Source organism: Talpa occidentalis, unplaced genomic scaffold (genome assembly GCF_014898055.3).
Source record: "Talpa occidentalis isolate TD23 unplaced genomic scaffold, MPIMG_talOcc4v2.1 talOcc4.11, whole genome shotgun sequence".
Taxonomy (NCBI): domain Eukaryota; kingdom Metazoa; phylum Chordata; class Mammalia; order Eulipotyphla; family Talpidae; genus Talpa; species Talpa occidentalis.
This window is the reverse complement of record NW_023601104.1, coordinates 32,145,915-32,164,722: the sequence shown is the minus strand read 5'-3', so window position 1 is coordinate 32,164,722 and position 18,808 is coordinate 32,145,915. Positions and strand designations below refer to the sequence as shown.

At 51.3% G+C, this 18,808-nt stretch overlaps 1 protein-coding gene across 2 annotated transcripts in view; it reads right to left on the bottom strand.

Moving 5' to 3' along the window:
• Positions 1–18,808, bottom strand: part of SMAD3 (SMAD family member 3) — a 113,499-nt gene that overhangs the window by 23,000 nt on the left and 71,691 nt on the right. The window contains exons 2-5 of one of the 2 annotated variants that reach the window (XM_054688253.1): positions 5,220–5,319; positions 2,839–3,032; positions 2,593–2,724; positions 1,248–1,322 (exon numbers count right to left, since the gene is read on the bottom strand). In XM_054688253.1, coding sequence (XP_054544228.1) covers positions 1,248–1,322; positions 2,593–2,724; positions 2,839–2,923 — 292 coding nt within the window. In that variant the 5' untranslated portion in view covers positions 2,924–3,032; positions 5,220–5,319. The remainder of the gene's footprint in view (positions 1–1,247; positions 1,323–2,592; positions 2,725–2,838; positions 3,033–5,219; positions 5,320–18,808) is intronic. The other variant, XM_037502776.2, reaches the window with a different exon arrangement.

The following is an 18,808-nucleotide window of genomic DNA, read 5'->3' as shown; positions in this document are numbered from 1 at the left end:
AAGGCCTCTGCTCGTCCCACATCCAGACCCTCTCCTGTGGTCCATTTTCTTTTGTGACAGCAGTCCACGGAGAGGAAGAGCAGCAAAGAGGGAGAGACACGCAGCATCTGAGAGACGCTGCTCGCTGGCCTGCTTCCCGGGCCAGCATGTAATAGCTGCAAGTGTGCATCTCTGTCCCTTGGCACTGAACCCAAGGGACTGCCACGCATTCCAGCTGGGTTCACACTCTCAGCCGCTCATGGGGGTGGGGGGCTTGTGGGGTTATAAACCCCCAAGTGCCAGGGTGTCCAGGCTAGATATTAAGTAACTTGGTTTACAAGGAACATGCCAGTCTCTTTTGTCCTTTCAGGAACGCCACACTCCTTTGGGCGGGGGGGGGGCTCCCTGCGCCTGGCAGCTCCGCGTGCACCAGGCAGGTCAGAGTGGAGTCCGCTTGGCTCCCTCCTCCTCGCCAACCACACACAACATGGCACACTTTCTAGGTGGCAGCTGAGGTTCAATTCAAGAAGCGGCTGGTTTAGGGCCAATTTGGTCCTGTGACAAATGATGTGGGAACATCTGGAGATGCGGTTGGAGACAAGCCGGGTCCTCATGGCAGGAGCACACAGCTCACATGTGGCCACCACCCCAGAGCAGATGCTCCAGGGGTCTCCTCTAGCTCGTGGCAAAGCCCCAGCCTCCGCGCAGGCTGCCCTGAGCTCCCTCCAGTGACCGAGCCCACGCTACCTACCGTAAGCAACACTCCCTTAAGGATAGACCCTACTGAGGCCTGCAGCAGCACCCCATTAGCTCCCCGAGTGAGCCCTCCCCACCACTGTTTCTTTTCCCTTTGCACTGAGGCCTCACTGTCCTCCAGAAGCACCAGGCTCGCCTGCCCATGCCCCCACAACTCCACTTGGCACACGCTTTGCCCACTGCGACAGCTTGGCCAACACCCACAAGCTCCAAGATTCAACTCAAGAAAAACCCACACCATGGTGAAGTACTGCCTGCCCCAACACCTCCTCCCTAGGCTGGGTCAGGTGGCCCCTGATGTCCAGCAGGGTCTTCGTCAGGGTGGACCTGCAGCAGCAGGGCAACCACCAGAGGTCTTTAGTCTCCCTCCAAACTGACAAGGTGGGGTTCCTCTTCTGCCCCCAACATCTGGTATAGTACCTGGCACCCACTGGTCGCTCTAGAAATACTGGATAGAAGGTGGAGGGCAGGCCCCCCATTAGGGTTGAGAGCACATCACCAGAGGTTCTGACCTGCATCCATACTGTGGTTCATCTGGTGGTCACTGGTCTCTCCATCTTCACTCAGGTAGCCAGGGGGTGGGGTTTCTGGGAATCAGAAAGAAGGTGGGTCATTAAATTGCCGCCAGGGTTTGGCTCCCTTGAAACACCATCTGCAAACTCATCACATGTGCACACAGTGAGGCCAGGAGCAGGTGCTGGAGGAACCCTTGCCTGGAGTGAGGGCACCTGCTCCTGGCTCCTGTGGATCTCACACCCACCCCCTCCTGGCAGCCTATCTGAATGGCTACCACCTTTGTAGTGTCTGACTGCCAAATCTGAAATATCTGTTTCAAGGGCCTCTGCCAGGCTAACTTCTCCCCAGGCTTCCTGCTCAGGTTTAAGTTCACCCTTGTCTCAGCCTGGCCTATCTGTGTCCTCTGAAGGGTGCTCTTCTTTTGGCTCTACTATCTATTGTGTAAATCCTGTACTGTTATTATTTGTTCTCTCTTTAGGAGATGTCTCAGCTTCCCAAGTAGCCTGCAAGTTCAGTGATGCCAGAGCTTGATTTTGTCCTCCGAATTCCCTCAGACCCTGATGTGGCTAAGGTCCGTGAATGAACAGCGTGGGTAACATGTCCTTGAGACCAGCACTACCCGGGAAGGATCTGCAAGTCGGTCTCTCCTTCCTCCTGGGACCCAAGCGCACATGCCTGGGTCACCTCAGCATAGTAAACTCACTGGGAGCAGAAGCTCAATCAAACAACACCATTTACAGCTCCCAAAAGAAAGGCAGGGGGACCACAGCCCTGTGCCCACAGTTGTCTCACCAGCCCAAGTGCTGCCAGGTGTTTCTTCTGGACACAGAAGGGGATGGGGATCCACATTATTTACATACAATGAGGCCTTCTCAAAATACCGGCACCTCTGACACAGGAGCCCACTTTTCCCTTTAGAGTGAAAACTCTGGTTCTGATCTCAATTCCCACCCGGACGGTAACCCCTCATCGGCTCGCTCCCAGGGCCGTGCTCTGCTCTCCCTGCCTCTACCTTCGCCAGGCCCTCGGGATGCTGCCTGCACTCCGCGGGCCCCAGGGGCGGCTAGAGAAACACAGGGCCGCTATTTCCGCTTCCAAAATAAATGACTGCATCGAGTCCGAGCGGAAGGGTCACGAAGCCGGTCCCCCGTGCCAAGAAAAGCATCATTAGCGAGTGGGGAGCCAAGGCCACAGGGCCTCTCCCAATAGGGAGGGGGTTCTCTGAGTCTGGGCCTGCAGGCCGGCGCTGGAGTGAGTGGATGGGGGTGACAGGGACGGAGAAGGGGGGCTGAGAGCGAGGCACTGTCCTGGGCCCCTACCCCTGAGTGGCCCTGTGCCTACCTGGAATATTGCTCTGGGGCTCGATGCCCGCGGGGAAGTTAGTGTTCTCGGGGATGGAATGGCTGTAGTCGTCCAGCGGGGGGAACTCGGCCGGGATCTCTGTGTGGCGCGGCACCAATACAGGAGGTAGAACTGTGCAGGGGAGGCAGAGCAGAGTGGATCAGCAGTGGGTTCAGGCTGGCCCCAAAGCCCCCATACCCTCCCCTGGGGGAGGGGAGCACCACAGAGCCCCAGGTGGTGGCCTACCTGGGGTTTCTACCCTCTGATAGTGGTAGGGGTTCACGCAGACCTCATCCTTCTTCATGTTGAAGGCGAACTCACACAGCTCCATGGCCCGCAGCTCGTGGTGGCTGTGCAGGTCGGGCCACCGCCACAGGCGGCAGTAGATGACGTGGGGCAGCCCTTTCCGATGAGACACCTGCAACCGGCCATCCAGGGACCTGCCAGGACACCAAGAGACAGGGAGAGGATTTAGTGGGCCTTCTCCAAAGCCAGCCTCCTGTAGGCCCTGATGAGCAGGCAAGGACTCCAAGCTCTCCCCGCCCCTCATTTCTCTCCAGGCAAAGGGCAGGAGATCAGAGAATCCCTGTTAGTGCTGGCAGGGATCCCAGAAGAACACACAGGCCGCCAGGGAAGGCCGGGCCCCCTGGCTGGCAGAGCGGACCTTCACACCAGCAGGACCTGGGGCGAGCCGGCCAATGTGGCCCCCACCCCCACAGAGCCACAAGCCACGACCTGGTCCTTGCCTGGGGGAAGGGGCGGAGGGGGACAGGACCCAGGAAGCAAACCAGATCCTAGGTATGATGTGCGGCCCAGTGACACTGGACACCAGTGGCTGGCGGAGTGTAGACCTTCTCTAATCCCCGCAAACTCCTCCCGTTCCTGCCATACCCAACGGCACACGAGAAAGGGCCCCTTTCCCTTTTATAGTTGGTGTCTGTGATGAGGCAAGAAGGGGAACTTAAAATGGTTGAAGTCTATACTACAGGCTCTCAGGGGCCCCATTCTGGTTTGAGGGTTGTTTGCAGCTGGCGTACCAGGGCCTCTACCCTCTGGTAGTAGTTGGGGTGCCCCAGGTGCCACCATGCACAAGGCTGTCCTAATACAGAGTGAGGGTGTGAGAGCGAGCAGCAGCGGGACGTGGGGCTCCACACCAGGTTCAGTTCTGCAATTGCCTCGGCCTGGCTGGGCCACACCCACCCCCGGTGGCACCCGGTCCCTGTACAAGCAACATCTGCTGGGCCTGGGCCTCCAAGCAGCTGTGACTCAGGCCAGGCCTGTGTGGTCCCTGGACGTGCTGGACCAGGGTCCAGGAGCTTGCTAAAAATGTGGAACCTCAGTACCTACCCCAACTTATTATTGGGTTGTTGGAAAAGTCATGACATATTTCTTCTATATTTTTCAAGTGAAAATGCATCATGACTTTTCTGACAACCCAATAAATCAGAGCCTTCTCTATAAAATCCCCAGGCAGTCTGCATGACGGGAACATGCCAGCAGGGCAGCCAGGATGCTCAGGCAGCAGACGTGTGCCAGCCAGGCACAGGAAGAAGGACGTGAAATTGAGCATGATGGCCAGTATTAGGTGAAGAGATTCTTATTCACACAGAGAGCTTTATTTAACCAACGCCGGACGAGCCCCTGCAGCACGTGGCACTGGGGATTCCGGGTAAGGAAAGAGACGGCCCAGCGATCCCTAAACCTGGGAGCGTCCTGTCCAGCGGGCCAGACCAACGTGAATAAACACAGACAGAGACAAGCTGTGATGTATTCTGATGGAGAAGTGCCGGGCACCACAGAGTGCATGACCTGGAGTCCCTTCTTTGCTGCAGGCCTGGACGGGGCAGCCTTGAGGAGGTGATGAAAGGGAAGCGAGAACAAAGCAGACAAAGGGGCGAGAGAGGAGCCTCTTCCTCATGGAGGGGAGGGCCAGTGCCAAGGCGCCAAGAAGAGTGGAGAGTAATGAGGGGAGAAGAGGGTGCAGGCTGGAATGACTAGAGAGCAGAGACGGGGCCCTGGGGATAGGACGAGCAAGCAGGGCATGACTGCAAGGCCTGGGAGCCTTTTTTTCTAAAAGCCATAGGAGGCCTCCAAGATATTGACGCCGGCTGTGTGAGCATGTACAAGAGACAGGCCCCTGACAATTCTGGCTGCAAGGACAAGCAAATGGGGGGCCGCAGGGGGTATGGACAGTTGCAGTGGGTGGGATGGGTGCTCCTGAATGAAGAAGACAGCAGCACTGCTCTGTCTACAGGAAGACCGCCCCAGGGCCTCACAGCCTGTGGGCACGACTCTTCTAACAGCTGGGTGTGGTTGGTGAGAGGCTTTTGCAAGTTCTCCTTCCCTGCCCCCTATGACTAAGGGCACCCATTTGCCCGAATAAACAGAATTTATGGGCATTCTGTGAGGGAGGGGCTCGCTGGAAGCCACAGAAAGCACCAACCAAAGAAAGAAATAGAGAAGTCTGATCAGACGCTCCAGGCCCCTCACCTGAAAATGGGGCAGGACAGACGAAGGTCAGGGCTTGGCTGGGTCCCAGAAATTGACCGGGAACTGCTGACTGAGGACATCTCCCTCCTGTGGGACCCCAAATCAAGGAACCCCTATAGCCCCCAAGTAGTAATTACCAGGCAGAGAGGATGGCTGGGACTCGCCTGGGAAACAGAAGGAAGACACCAGATGTGCAGCCACACGTCCTGGGGTCAAGATGGGCCTCTGCTCTCCTAGCTGTGAGACACGGGACACATCATGAGATCTCTGGGCCTCCTGTCACTTCATCTGTAAAATGGGAACATTCTGCCCCCCTCAACCCTGGATAAATGGGAGTGGTTATGGGATTGAGAATGAGAGAAAGGGAGTGGCGATAGCTGAATGGGGAGGGTGCTGAGTTATACAGTTGTCCCGATTCTCTTGCAAAGCCATCCAAGTGCCCACGGGTCAGGGAAGTGCCTTCTTCACCCTTCGACGCTGGACAAGCCCCAGGAGAAGGCCAGCTGGATATTCCTAGCTGTCTCTGTCAGTGCACCCCCACCCTACCTTGCTGATAGAATGGGGTGGCCCTCTTGTTTTAAAAAGAAGGATAATACAGGGCAGGAGGAGGGGCGGTGGACAACACAAGGGAAGAGCCTCAGCCTCATGGGGCACACAGCTGAAGACAGTGGGTGAAGAAAGGTGAAGCTCCTATTAGCCCTCCAAACAGGCCTGAGCCTTCAGGCCTGTTGGGGAGGGATGCTCCACACATTCCTGACACCCCCAGAACCTGACACCAGAGCCTGCCAGGGCCCTCTTGCTCAGGGGCCTGCAAGGCAAAAAGACACAGGGAACAGGCCAACATGGGACAGCCAGGTGAGGTTCGGGGCTCTGGCGGGATGCACGGGGCTGAGGTTGCACAAACCCCGCATAAGGGGGTTTGTGACGTGGGCATTCTGGGCTGAGGAATGCTGAGGAGTGGGAAGGCGTCAAGCAGGACTGAAGGCGTATCACATCTGCAGGTACTTCAGTTTCCCAGCTCTTCATCCAATCCCTTCTAGATCACCTGGGCTGCTCCCTCTCAGGCCTGAAGAGGATTATGGCACCAAAACTTCCAGGCAAAGGAGGTGGGCGAGAAAGGGGAGTAAGTGGGGAGGGGCTCTGAGGAGCAGGGGAGCGGGTCAGGAATGCACGGGTGTGGGAGTGGGAAGAGGAGGGGGGGAGAGAAGGGGGGGAGGCCGGGGAGGGCACGGGAAGGGAAGGGAGTAAGGAAGGCCCTGTGGAATAGAGCAAACTGAATGGACGCATTTATCTCCCTTTTACCCAACACAAGGGGCGGGAAGGAAAGAGCAGACACACGTGGAAAGAAGATGGCCAAATGGGAACAGACTTAGAGTGAGGCGGAACCAAGCCCCTTTCACAGAAAGCCAACAGAAATGATTCCATTTGTGCCCCAGAACCTGGGCAAGACTCAGGAACTGGAGGGACCACACACTTCCCAAGATGAAGCCAAAAACAGCAGGATGGGTTATGAGTCTATAAAAGAGGCGGTCAGACCCAGCTCCTCTCCCCAAGCCCCTGCAAACAGGCCCTGCCCGTCTTGTGACAGACAGGTTTGTTCTCACAGAAAAGGAAGCAGAGAGCAGGGCTCTGGACTGGGCCACCAGGGCACAGCCTGGGGAGAAGGTCAGACAAGGGCTGGGGCAGGATTTCATGAAGGCTCCCTAGATCACTCAGTACCTGGGACAGGGACAGCCAGCCCCTTGGCCCAGCCCATTGCGTGGTAAAATTGAACCCATAATACTGCATCTGCGGATCCCCCAACAAAATGACCACATACCTGCCAATTAACCCTACAGGTTAGTCCCCTGCCCACAAGCCCCTGCTGCAGAGCACTTAATCAGCTAGTTACTCCTTAGATATGAACACTCTCCAGAATACCCAGCTATTTAAAAAAAAAAAAAAAAATCTAACGAGACTAACAGGAGGCATGCAGAGCCCCAAGGGGGAAAGGGAAGTCTGAGATGATGCAGGGAACAGAAGAAAACAGCCACACAAAAGAAAAGAAAAACTTATCAGGGAGAGAAACTAACACTCTTAAAATAGGAACTTCTACTATTAAAAAAAATCTGGAAATTAAAAGAACTAAAAATTTGAGAGAGAATAAAGTCAAGACTTGAGTTTTTAAACTATGCACGTGAGTTATTTTGATAATATAATCACATTTTTAAAAAGCAAGGGAGTCAAAGAATCAAGGCTGTCTGGTAATGGCAAAAAAGATGAATAAACTGGTGGTAGGACCTGAGAGTGAGTCCAGAAACAGTCACACATAAATGAACACTGATTTTCAGCAAAGGTCCAAAGATAACTTAGTGGTGCCTGGACAACTGATATCCTTAAGCCCCCCAAAAAAGAACTTCAATTCACACTTTGCACCCATACAAAAAATAATTGCAGTGGCTCATAAAACCTAAGCCTATAAACTTCTAGAATAAAACAAAGGAGAGAACCTTTCTGAGAACCTTGGGCTAGGCAAAGATTGCTTACTACCAAACCAGAAGCATATTCCATTGAAAAAAATTAATAAATTAGACTTCATCAATTGTTTTTGGTCTTTGAAAAACACTGTTAAGACAATAGAAAGACAAGTCACCAACGAGGGGGAAATACTTGCAAAGCATGTATCTGATGAAGTCCCTAGTTCCACAGCATACAAAGAGCTCTAAAGATTCAATATTAAAAAAACAAACATGTCCACTTCTTAAAAAAAAAAAAAGTAAACGATTTGAGCAGACATTACACAAAAAGATGGCACATAAGCACAGGCAAAGAAACCTGTCATGATGAGCCATTAGAGAAGCTCATATTACAGTGAGATACCTCTACATAATTATTCAAGTGGTTAAAATTAAAAAGATTGCACCCCATCTTGGCAAATATGTGGAGCAACTAAAACTTGATACATTGCTGATGGAAAACGTAAAATGGTATAAATACTTTGGAAAGCAGTTGGAAGTTTCGTAAGTTAAAATCAAAGCTACCTCAAGATGCGCTCACTCCTAACGAAAGCAGCCGTCCACGTGAAGATTTGCACACGAACATGAGTAGCAGCCGCTTTATTTGCAATTGCCCCAAATTGGAAATGACCCAATGTTTATCGACAGGTGAATGGATGCAGAGATGTGACACAGCCAAACCAAGGGCCAATAAAAAGACACGGACTGTGTAAACACACAACACGCAAGAATCTACACTGCTGAGTGAAAGAAGCCAGACCTGAGTGTTTATGTACAATTACAGAGCAAAGGAAAAACGCAAACTAGTGTGGAGAGAGCACTGCAGATGTTGCCTGGGGGTGGAGAGGTGGGAGGGGGCTTCAAGGGCACATTTATCATCTTGACTGTGGTGGTGGTTTCCAAAGTGTACACATATATCAAAATGTATCAAATGTACACTTTAAATATGTGAAGTGTGGATGTGTCTATTTTACTGCAACTCAAAGAAGAAAATACAGGCGGGAGTTATGGGGCTACAGACTTTGGCCATGGATGTATGGACGTGGCTTCAAATACTAACTCTGGGTTCAGTGACTGTATAAAGTTGATCAAATTGTTCAGTGTCTCAGTCTAAAATGTTTCCATGTGAAATATAAGCCCCTTTATTGGATTGCTAGGAGGGCAAACTGACATTCTGTGCAGAAAGTTTTTGGCATGTAATTAAAGACAATAAATAGCAAGAATCTACTGCTATTACTATCTATTACTATCATAATCAGGACAGTGCCTGGCAAAGTAGGGTACACAGCAGATGCCCCAAAGCCCCAGTCCTTTCCCCTCCTTTGACCATTTAGGTGCACAATCAGGCTGGTCACAAAGAGGGCTCAGTCCACCTGGTGCTTTCAATTTTTTAAGGCTTATGTGTTCCATATCTCAGAACAGCCCCCCACTCCGCCCTCCCCAAGCTGTGTGGGTAACCAGGCATGTCCCACCTCACTGAGCACCCACTATGTCCAAAAGGGAAAGCTCCGGTCCTGGGATCAACCAGAATTCTCCACCCGGCCAGCTCAAAGCATGTGACTGCCAGTCTGCCTCGGCAGCCTTTTCCAGGAGTCAGCCAGCCCGTGGCCCTGCTTCCGGGCCATACAATTTCCAAAGTCACAACAGGGAGGACATCTCATTTACTCCTTATACTTCAGCAACAACTCCTTTTGGTTTGGAGTGTGGGCTGCCCAGAGCCAGGCTTGGTAATATTCTGTCTTTCTCCATCTGTCCCACTCAAAACACTCAAAACATTGCTTCTATAAAGCAATAATAGTGGATTGGGAGTTTCAGCTGCTGGATTTAATTTAGTGGATGTGTCCAGTACACACCCTCCTAAGCCTTACAGGGCACCAGGCCCATTTTGAGAAATCCAATAAATAGGTCTTAGTTCCGAGTTGATGTGACCATAGGCATGCTTGGTTGCAGAAAAGGGTTTGTTTATGACCACTCCTCTCTGACCCAGCCCTTCCTTGTAGCCCAAGACCAGCTTCAGGGTTTGAGAGTAGCAGCCCAGTACCCTGCCTTTGGGCCTCCACCCAATTGATGACTGCAATCTCTTCCCATGCTCAATGGCTTCCTGGTGAGAGACCCTCAAAAGTCTTTCTCCTGCAACCCTCTCGAACTCCTTTGACAGAGATTTTAATCCTTAAATACATTCTTCACCAGCCGAACCATTTCCTGTGGCAGGAAATTAGGTTTCCTCCCATTGGCTCCAAGTGGGACCCATAAAGTGTCTCAAAATGGTGGTGGGAGCCACAGCCAAGGACGCGAATATGCCAGAGTCCAGAGCCCATGTGCTCCTGGGGCATGGGCGGGGCACCTCCTGCCACACACCACCGTGCCCTCTGCTGCCAGGGGTGGCCTGCCCATAGCTATCTTGGAGCCAGTGTGAACACCAGTGGTTTTGGACATGGGGGTTGGAGAGAAGACGGAGCAGAACACATATTCCAAAAACCTGCCAGCAGCCATTCAGTCAGCACAGACTCTGTGCCAGGCACGTGACTGCTACCTGAAAATATGAAAAAGGGCAAAACCCTAGTAGAAGTTGCCTTCCCCTAGCTCAGGGATCACGGGCAAGCTCAGGGTCATGTGTACAAGGCAGAGTCAGAATTCAGACCCAGAACCAACACAAGTGGGGAAGACTGAGCCCCAACCTGCAGCCAGAAGCTGAGCCCAGGTGGCTCAGACACCCAAGAAAATGACCATCAACTATGGTTGTTTGGTTTGTTACTCAGCGCTAGCTGGCTGGTACAGAGCCCACTGCTGGCTCACGACAACTCTGCAGTAAACTTGCAAGTACCATGTCTTCATAGACTAAGGGAGAATCAGGGTGCGGGGAAGGGTACACAATTAGGACACAGAGTTAATAAAAGCACAGCCAGTGTGACTCACTTTTCCTTCACTCTAAATGGGGCGTGACACTTTCCTGGCCCCGAATGCAATGCAAAGATAGGATTTAACCATTTCAGAAGGCTTTAGTTTTTGTTTATGGAGACCAGCCTACTTAGAGGTTTGCAGAATTGGCATAAAATATGAACTTACCCAAAATACCCAATGAAGGTTAATTTTTTTTTTAAAGATTTATTTATTTATACAAGCACTGGGCACAGTCAGAAGCGCGGGAGGGTGAGAGAATTCACCAGAGCCAGAGCGGGGAGCAGAACAGGCAGACTGACAAAGTACACTGGTGAGGGGTGCAGTGGGCGTGGCAGGAGAGGTCTGCGTGGCATGTGGGACCCTCACTGGCGACTGGGCATCAAACCGGTGCTGCAGAGGCTATGTGCCCGCAGCCCAGTGCTCAACTGCTGTGCCACCAGGAGAGGCCCTGAAGGTTACTTTTTGAAGCGGCCCAAGCAGCGCATGAGTAACTCAAAAACCAAACCTCTGCCACTCTTTTCAAACTTTTTTTTTTTTTTTTGTGTATCTTTGCATTTCCCGCCTAATATCTGCTGTGCTGGAGTGTAAGAAAGAGGGTTTATTTCCCATCTTGAAATTGCCAATTAAAACCACAAACCCAACCTGATACACTTATTTCCTCAAACATACATGCTGCAGCCATAAGGCCATCTGCTGAGTGCATACCACATGCCGCCCCACCCCACAGGGAATCACCTCTCTCCCTTTAACAGTCCATTCACCCCACTAGCCCGTGTTCGTTCACCTACAAGAAAAGCCTTTACACTCCCCTCTTTCTGAGCACTGTGTAGCAGGTTTGAGCAAAAGCAAGGTCTGAGTGGCTTCAAGTTTGAGCTAGGTTCTCACTCATCAGACCTTCTAGGAAGGTACAAAAATCTGTGCTGGAGACTTTGCAAGGCCCCTGGCATGTGTTCCATTTGGCTTTCTGAAGCCGAGATTTCTCCTTTTCTGCTTCCCCTTAATGAACATGCACGTGTCAGATTCAGAGCTCTCTCCCCCATTCCACCGATAGCCCAGGAAAACTAATGGTATAGCAAATATGAATATGAAGGCCCTAAAAACACTACTGCTGAAAGGGCCATCTGATTTTGGGGTTCACCCTGCTTCCACTCCCTTTGGTAAACACAGCCAAACCCACTGCACACATGGTTCACAGCAGGTCCCCTGGGTAAGGGTGAAAACAATCACAACAGCATAAAGTTCAGAGGACAAAGTATCCTGGGCAGTGATGTTCTGGCTAACCAAATGCCCACCTGGGCCTTCACTCCGGAGATGCAGACAGCTGGCACCTGGGAACTGTGACAGCATCTTGTCGAGGAAACTGAGATTGATTCAGTAGTGCCTTGCTCAAGGTCATCCAGCCAATCAGAGAACAAGGCGGCAGCCCCCCAACTGCCATTTAGCTCCAGCCAGACTGACATCATAAACCTCACTGCTGACAAATGTCTACAAACTGTCTGAGTCCCCTTGAGTACAATGAAACCTGATTTCTTCTTTGTTGTACTGAATTATTTTTTCTTTGTTGTAGCAAGCTGCCTGAGGCCTCACTCTTCAGGATGACAAACGTTTTTGAAAAAATGGGACCAAAAAGTGGCAGCTTGGGGTGAAGGACACGTACTGTAATTCCTGTCCTATCGATACAACTGTCTGAAGCTTCAAATTATATTAAAAATTTTTAAATGGAGCTGAAAACTAAATACACTATTCCCATATACTTTCTAAGTTTTTTTTTTTTAAATCTTGGTGGTTGTATTTGAACTCCATTTCCAATAACAGCCTGTTTTTTGTCACTTAGCACCAAGGAGGAGAAATCTGGCTAGGTGACGCTCGCTGGGAGTGGGTGAGGTGGGGGGTGGTGCAGGTTCTGGATGACTGAGATTTCATTGTCAATTCTGCCCAAGTGACATATGCGCTACCCTAGTTTCCTAAGTGTTCTCAGCAAGTGCTCTAAGTATGCTTAGCATATATTTCTTTTCAATGTTTAGATTCACGGGCCTACGAATCACTGAAACACTGAAACACTTCCATCAAGAACAGCTCCCTTTCTACATGAACTTGCAAAAGGACAGTAACCATTGCACCAGGCTGCTAAATTTAAGGACTCACCCAATAAAATGCCAGGCAACAGCCCCCTGTGCTGGTCCAGAGCATGAGCTAATTCATTCCCTACTCGGCCACCCTGCCCCTACTCTTTCTGTCTCCGCCTCCCCCTGCTGGTTTACCAGAGCACCTACTCAGGTCCAGGACAAGTGCCCAGGCAGAGGGGGCCGGAGGACAAGTCACAAAGGTTGCAGGAGCCTCCTCACTAGACCCTCAAAGGAGGAAATCAAGGAACACCTTGTCCTGCCCTCTGCTGGCCTAGAACCCACAAAGACTAAAACACACAAAGACTGTCTGGACCTTGGGGGCTTCCATCGTCCCAAGAGGCCAGGAGTGGGCAGAGTGTGTATTTTCTAGAAAAGGAGACTGATTTATTGAGACAGTTCAGCTTAATTATAATCATCTGTAAAGTACACATACACTGAGAACTTCGCAACACCGGCAATGAGTAAGGCAAGCCCCACTGTTTCTCAACCTCAGCTGTCCTGATGTTTGGGGTCAGAGAGCCCTTTGTCAGTTGTGGGGTTTGTCCCACACACTGTAGGATGTTTAGTAGCATCTCTTTCCCCTGCACAATAGATGTCAGTAGCACTGTTACACACCAGAAAAGTCTCCAGAAATGCCAAGTGTCCCCTGAAGGGGACATCTGCTCCCCTGGGGGCACTGAGAGCCCATGGGGCAAAGAGATGCTCCGGGTGGGCACAGGTCCTGGAAAACAGATGCAATTCACACCTCCCAGCAGATGTTTACCTGCTCGCTGTGAGGAGACTGGGGCCCGACTGGGGCCCTGCAGGATGGGGGGGGGGGCATCACTCTCACTTTGCAGATGAAACATTCACAGAACATTGGGTGACTTGCCCAAAGCCACCCAGAACAGCAAGAAACAGGGTCTGGTCTCGAACCTGGGTGTTAGACCCCGGACACCTTCCTGTGCCTACGAACCACACAGCGGGCACTGTGCTAGAACCAGCAGGTTCTCTGCCCTTGTCCCCTGCCCTTCCGCATGCAAAGTGGATGAATGTTGAAGGAGAAAGGGGGGAGGAGAGTGTTTCATTTGAAAACTTTCTATTCCACAGCTTTGGTTTTTGCAAACTTTTGGTTTTTGTTCTCCAAGCAGAACCTGATGGGGTTTCAAGTCACAAACGGAAGATGCCAGAGAGATCTGCGTTGGTCTCCGGTTACTGGAAAGGAGAAAGAAGAGTCAACAGACTTCACAGAACTTTCTGGATGGCAACTTTACTCTGCCAGTTAACATTCACTGGGAGTGGAATAAAGCCTGAAGATCACTTATTTGTTTAAGAGATCTGCGGTGGAAATTCAAGATACTCAGCCCTCAGCAATGTTCTGATGGGCTTAAGGCAAAAAGCCCACTTGACAACCCAGCTTTTATTACAGCTCCTACCCACAAAGCTCACATCAAATACAGGGAGTTGGAGATGGACCCATGAATCCAGCTGTGCCAGTTACTGCTTCTCATTCAACTAGATGATTCAGGGGTCTGGCTGGGCGGCGGGGCTGTTCACATACCTGCCACTTAGAGGCCCTCTGTTTCCAAACCACTTTTGGGAAATGGATAAATGGATTAATCTGTCTTTTCAATTTGGAAGGGAAACAAAATAAAAAGCCAGGCAGAAGCCCACAGGACAGAGAGGATTCCTTCTATGACAGGGTGGTGACGCTCCATGTGGGAAAACAAAAATGAGCAGTCAGAGAAAGATATCAGCCTCAAAAATTGGAACTTTGGGGGAAAAAAAGGTAAGATTAAGAGAAGAGAGGGAGAGAGAGCGATTGGAGACCATTACCTAATGATCTCCCCTTTGACCCTGAGGCTTAGAGAGGATGAAGGGGCTAGAAATACAGATCCCCACCTTCCACTAATAAATGCCTCAGACTGAGAAATTATCTTTGTGAGCTTAAAAAATAAAAAAGGCAAGGCCCCGAAAAGTCACCTCCCCATAACAACTGCAATTTTTCATGTCTTATCTGCCAGAGAACTTCAAATATTAGCTCATTTCACTAAACAAACAATTCTTATTACAGGACTCTTAGTCATTCTGTTTTTCACTTTCTTCCACAAAGCAGAAACCATTAAGGTCTGAGTATCCTCCCCCGGCGTCTTTTCCCAGGCCGGGTTCCCAGCCTCCCACCTCCTGCCGGGCAGGTTTGCTTGCACGGAGCACCGTGAATCACTTCCTGTGGACAGAAGGCACGTTTGGGGTGGGATTTTCTTTCTTCTTTTTTCTGAAGAAGATTCTCACGGACTTTGGGGGTGAAACAAGTGGAATCTGGCAATGATGATAAACTGGCTGCCTTGTCCTATCAAAACAAATCTTCAAGTTTCCAAAGACTCACGGAACATGGGGCATTCGTGACTCGGGGTGTGGGGGGGCGGGGGAGAGGTAAAGAGGGCAAATGAGGAGGTTTTGTGTTAATGGCACAGTTGTGACTTCCTTAATTATGAGTCACTGGCAAGAGAGATAAAACAGTGTCACAAGTGCTATATAGACATGCAAGGGCAAACAGGGCAGCACTGGGACACTTGGGGGGCAGGGGGTGCTTCTCAACAAGTGTTCCCTTCACTCCAATTTTACAATTGCTAGCAAAACACCACACACAATGGGCTGGGGAAGAGACATTCCTGCATTTCAGCCTTAACCACATTTACAACTTTTTCCCTATTTTAAAAAGTGGCCCCAAAGCCTTTAGGATCCTCAAACCTTTCAGTTTGGCCTCTGGTGGGCGGGGGTTGGGGGAGCTGGAAGGAAGGGAGGGTGGGAAAGAACCACATTTCTAGAAAAAGTTAGTTTAAGGCCCATGAATAGCCTACCTTTGTCGGCAGAAAATACCGCCTTTGCAGGACACCAAGCTCTAACATTCCACACACACTCTGTTTCTTTCTGGACCAAGGTTTTACAAGCTTACATAAGCCGCTTCCATCTACAGGGTAACAAAGAATGGACGTCCTGTGTATTCTGGGCATCGGTGTGAGGACACTTAAGCAGCCAATTAACATTCCTTTCAGTCTAAGGGGACAGACCTCCTATTGTCCTAAACAAAGGGTTCTGGTTCATTGGGGGCAATTTCACCTAAGACAGCAGTGAACCCCTATGGGCAGGAAGATGGGAATTCCAAATAAACAAGAAGGGAGAACCTGAGAGAAAGAAGTCAGGGGCCCTCACTCTGCTGCCTTCATCAGCTAAATGGCTCTGGGCTAAAAGCTGTACCCCAAAGCAGCCCCAACGTAGCCAGACAGGCTTCCAGGTGAGGTTCCCTCCCACTGGGTCCAGGACACTTACAGTGCCCTCGTACCCAGCCCAGATTCACACAGTACCCACCTCCCCACCACCTTCCCAGACAGCCAACAGATGTTTCAAGACCTGATTTATGGGGACGGAAATTTCAGACGCTTAACTTGCTGGGGCAGAAGAGAGCGCACGCTGCGGCCGTGACATCTGAAGTGGAGCTTCTGCACCTCTAGTCAGAGAGTCAGCTCGGGGCGAGATGCTGAGATGACACATAGGTACCCAGGCTCTGGTCAGCCCTGTGACAGGCCCAATTATGCCTCCAGCTCAAAGGTCTCCCATTCTGTGGCTCTTCCTCCTAGAATGACCTCTCCCTGCCCTCCCCTTTCTCAAAGCCCCCAGTGTCCTGCACCTGCCAAACTCATCATCACTTAGCACCAAGGCCTGGTAGGGTGTATGTGTCTTCCCTTCCAAACTAAGACAGGCACTCCCTAGAGCAAGGATGTTCCCTGGGCCCTGGATGGAGGAGTGTGGGGTTAGAATGTCACATTTGGTCACAAATAGGTGAGAAAATGGAATTATTCCTCTATGCACCAACAATCAGAGGATGCAGAAGACAGACAAAACCTCAGGCTGCACCCCAGCCTTGTGAACCCAACTTAAGAGGCCAAGTCTTGCAGCAAAGGCGGGTAGAGGCACACATTTCTGCCAGATACGCCACCCCCCAGAAAGTTTTTTTTTTTTTTTTTTTTCCAAACAACCAGCTGGTCTTGAGAGGTGCAATTAAAAACAGCAGGGGCCTGACAACCAGGGTACCAGGTAGTTTTGCTAAAGCAGCCAGTAGGGAAGTGAGTGCTGGAAGCCAAGATGCTTCTCAATGAGGAAGTTCCCCCCACTTCACCTGCCATACCAAGAGAGACAGTCATCGGAGGCTATGGTTGTCCAGCAGACACTAGATAAAAGGCTTTGCAATAAATCTGCTCCACAAATATTTGTTGAGTGGAGATTTTATCAGGGTTGGATTTACCAGAAGAAAAGGCATGTAGACACCTGGGGCTCCAGGGGGAGTGACCGTCTGTGTCCTCATCCTGGCTGTGAATAAAACGGTCGGAGGGACTCATGTGGGTCATCGTCCCAGCTACAAAATGACCAGTTCAGCTCCTCTCTCATGCCCCCTCCCCCATCTACCTCTAGCACGACATCCCACGGACCCCTGAAACACACTAATGGGCAGTGAAAAGTAGCTTGAAGTTGGCTGTCTCTGCACTTCCCACTCCTTTATTGCCTTTGGTTCTCTAGGGCCTTGGGGGAAACAACCCTGAATTATCAACAGCAGGAGAGCAAATCCAAGAATGTGGACTACCAACACAATTCCCTCCTCTGCTCTAAACCAACAACAGACAGGGTGAGAGAGAGGACTTGAGAATGTTGACTCTTGCTGCAGGTTCGAATATACAGAACAAACAAAAGCCCTAAGCCTAAGAGTAGCAGCAAAACAGTGGCAGTCACAGCTGGGATGTGACCCGCAGGCATGAATGGATATCAAAGAACTTCCTCAGGGTGAAGCTGCATCCTAATCCCAGAGGGAGGGAAGCGGCAGAAGGGCTGACTCCAGACCAGAGGGCTCGAGGCCCTCTGCACAGAGTGCTCCCAGGCAGGGGAAGTGGACACAGAGGCCCTCCTGTGGCACTTTCTAGGTTCAGACTCCCAGGACTCTGGAGCTGGAGGCGCGGGGCTCTAAACATCAGCCATTTCACTGGCCCCTGTTTGATCCTCACACACGGGCTGGCCAGGAGGAGTTGCATTACCCAAACATCATCTGCATGAACTGTAGCACTCCCTTTCCTACTCCAGGAATCCATGATCCCCAAGCTACCTGGGGTCCACAACAGAGAATCCAGCTGGCAGCTGACAAAGAAGTGACCGCCACCACAGAGGGCAGGGGCTGCCACCACCGCAGAATACCAGCTCCGCTGCTGGGCAGAGTGGCTGCCTTCTGGAATCTACCAGCTTCCACACACCCTGCTGCTGGGCTCCAGTGCCCTTTCAAAAAGCCCTGCTCTGTAACAGCTGGGCTGCCTCCTCCTTGCTTCACCAGAACTCCCAGGAGCCAGGGCCTGGGCTGTTTGGGAACAATGAAGGGGACATCAAACCAGGGCCGAAGGAGGGAAGTTTTATCACTGAATTCTCACACAGGATCCTTGGAAGGGGCAGAGAGTTGGGGGGAAGGGACCATGCAGGCTGCCTGCAGGCCTGGTATGGTGGGAGGGTGGGTTTCTGGGTGCTCCCTTCTCACCCCACAGTAGGATGCCCTTCAAATCCTGCCTAGCTGTGACTAGGGAGCCACTTCATGCATTCAGCAAGATCAAGTTCCTGAATGACCTGCCACTTCTCGGGTTATTCTGAGAGTGTTCACTGTTCCCTGCATCAAGCAGGACGCGGGGGAGGTGGAGGAGCACTTCTTCTCCAAACTCTTGCCCAACTTTGTCCGAATACCCCTTAAAAAGTCTGAACCTGGGGCCTCCCCTGATGGTGCAGTGGTTGAGCGCTGGGCTGCGAGGCTGCCCGCAGCCTCTGCAGCACTGGTTTGTTCCCCGGCCACCGGCGAGGGTCCCACCAAAAAAAAAAAAAAGTCTGAACCTGAAACAACGCGGCTACTGGTTGTCCTGCCAGAAGAATGAGCTCAGTCTCCCATCTCTTTGTCTAAAGCATCAATTACTTAAATGGAGATGGCCTAGAAAACACACGCGCGCACACAGAAGCGTGCATGCAGGGACAATGGCTGGCCATCACTGGTGATTGCATCAAAGTATCAGAAAGGAAGCCCCTTCCTTGCCCGCCCTCACTCTGCACTGAACCCCCTGCCTCCAGTCCTGGTGTCACGGAACAGCCACCTCCAGCCCCAGCTCTCCCCTCTACCGACTGACCACCTGCCCTGGACCTGAATAT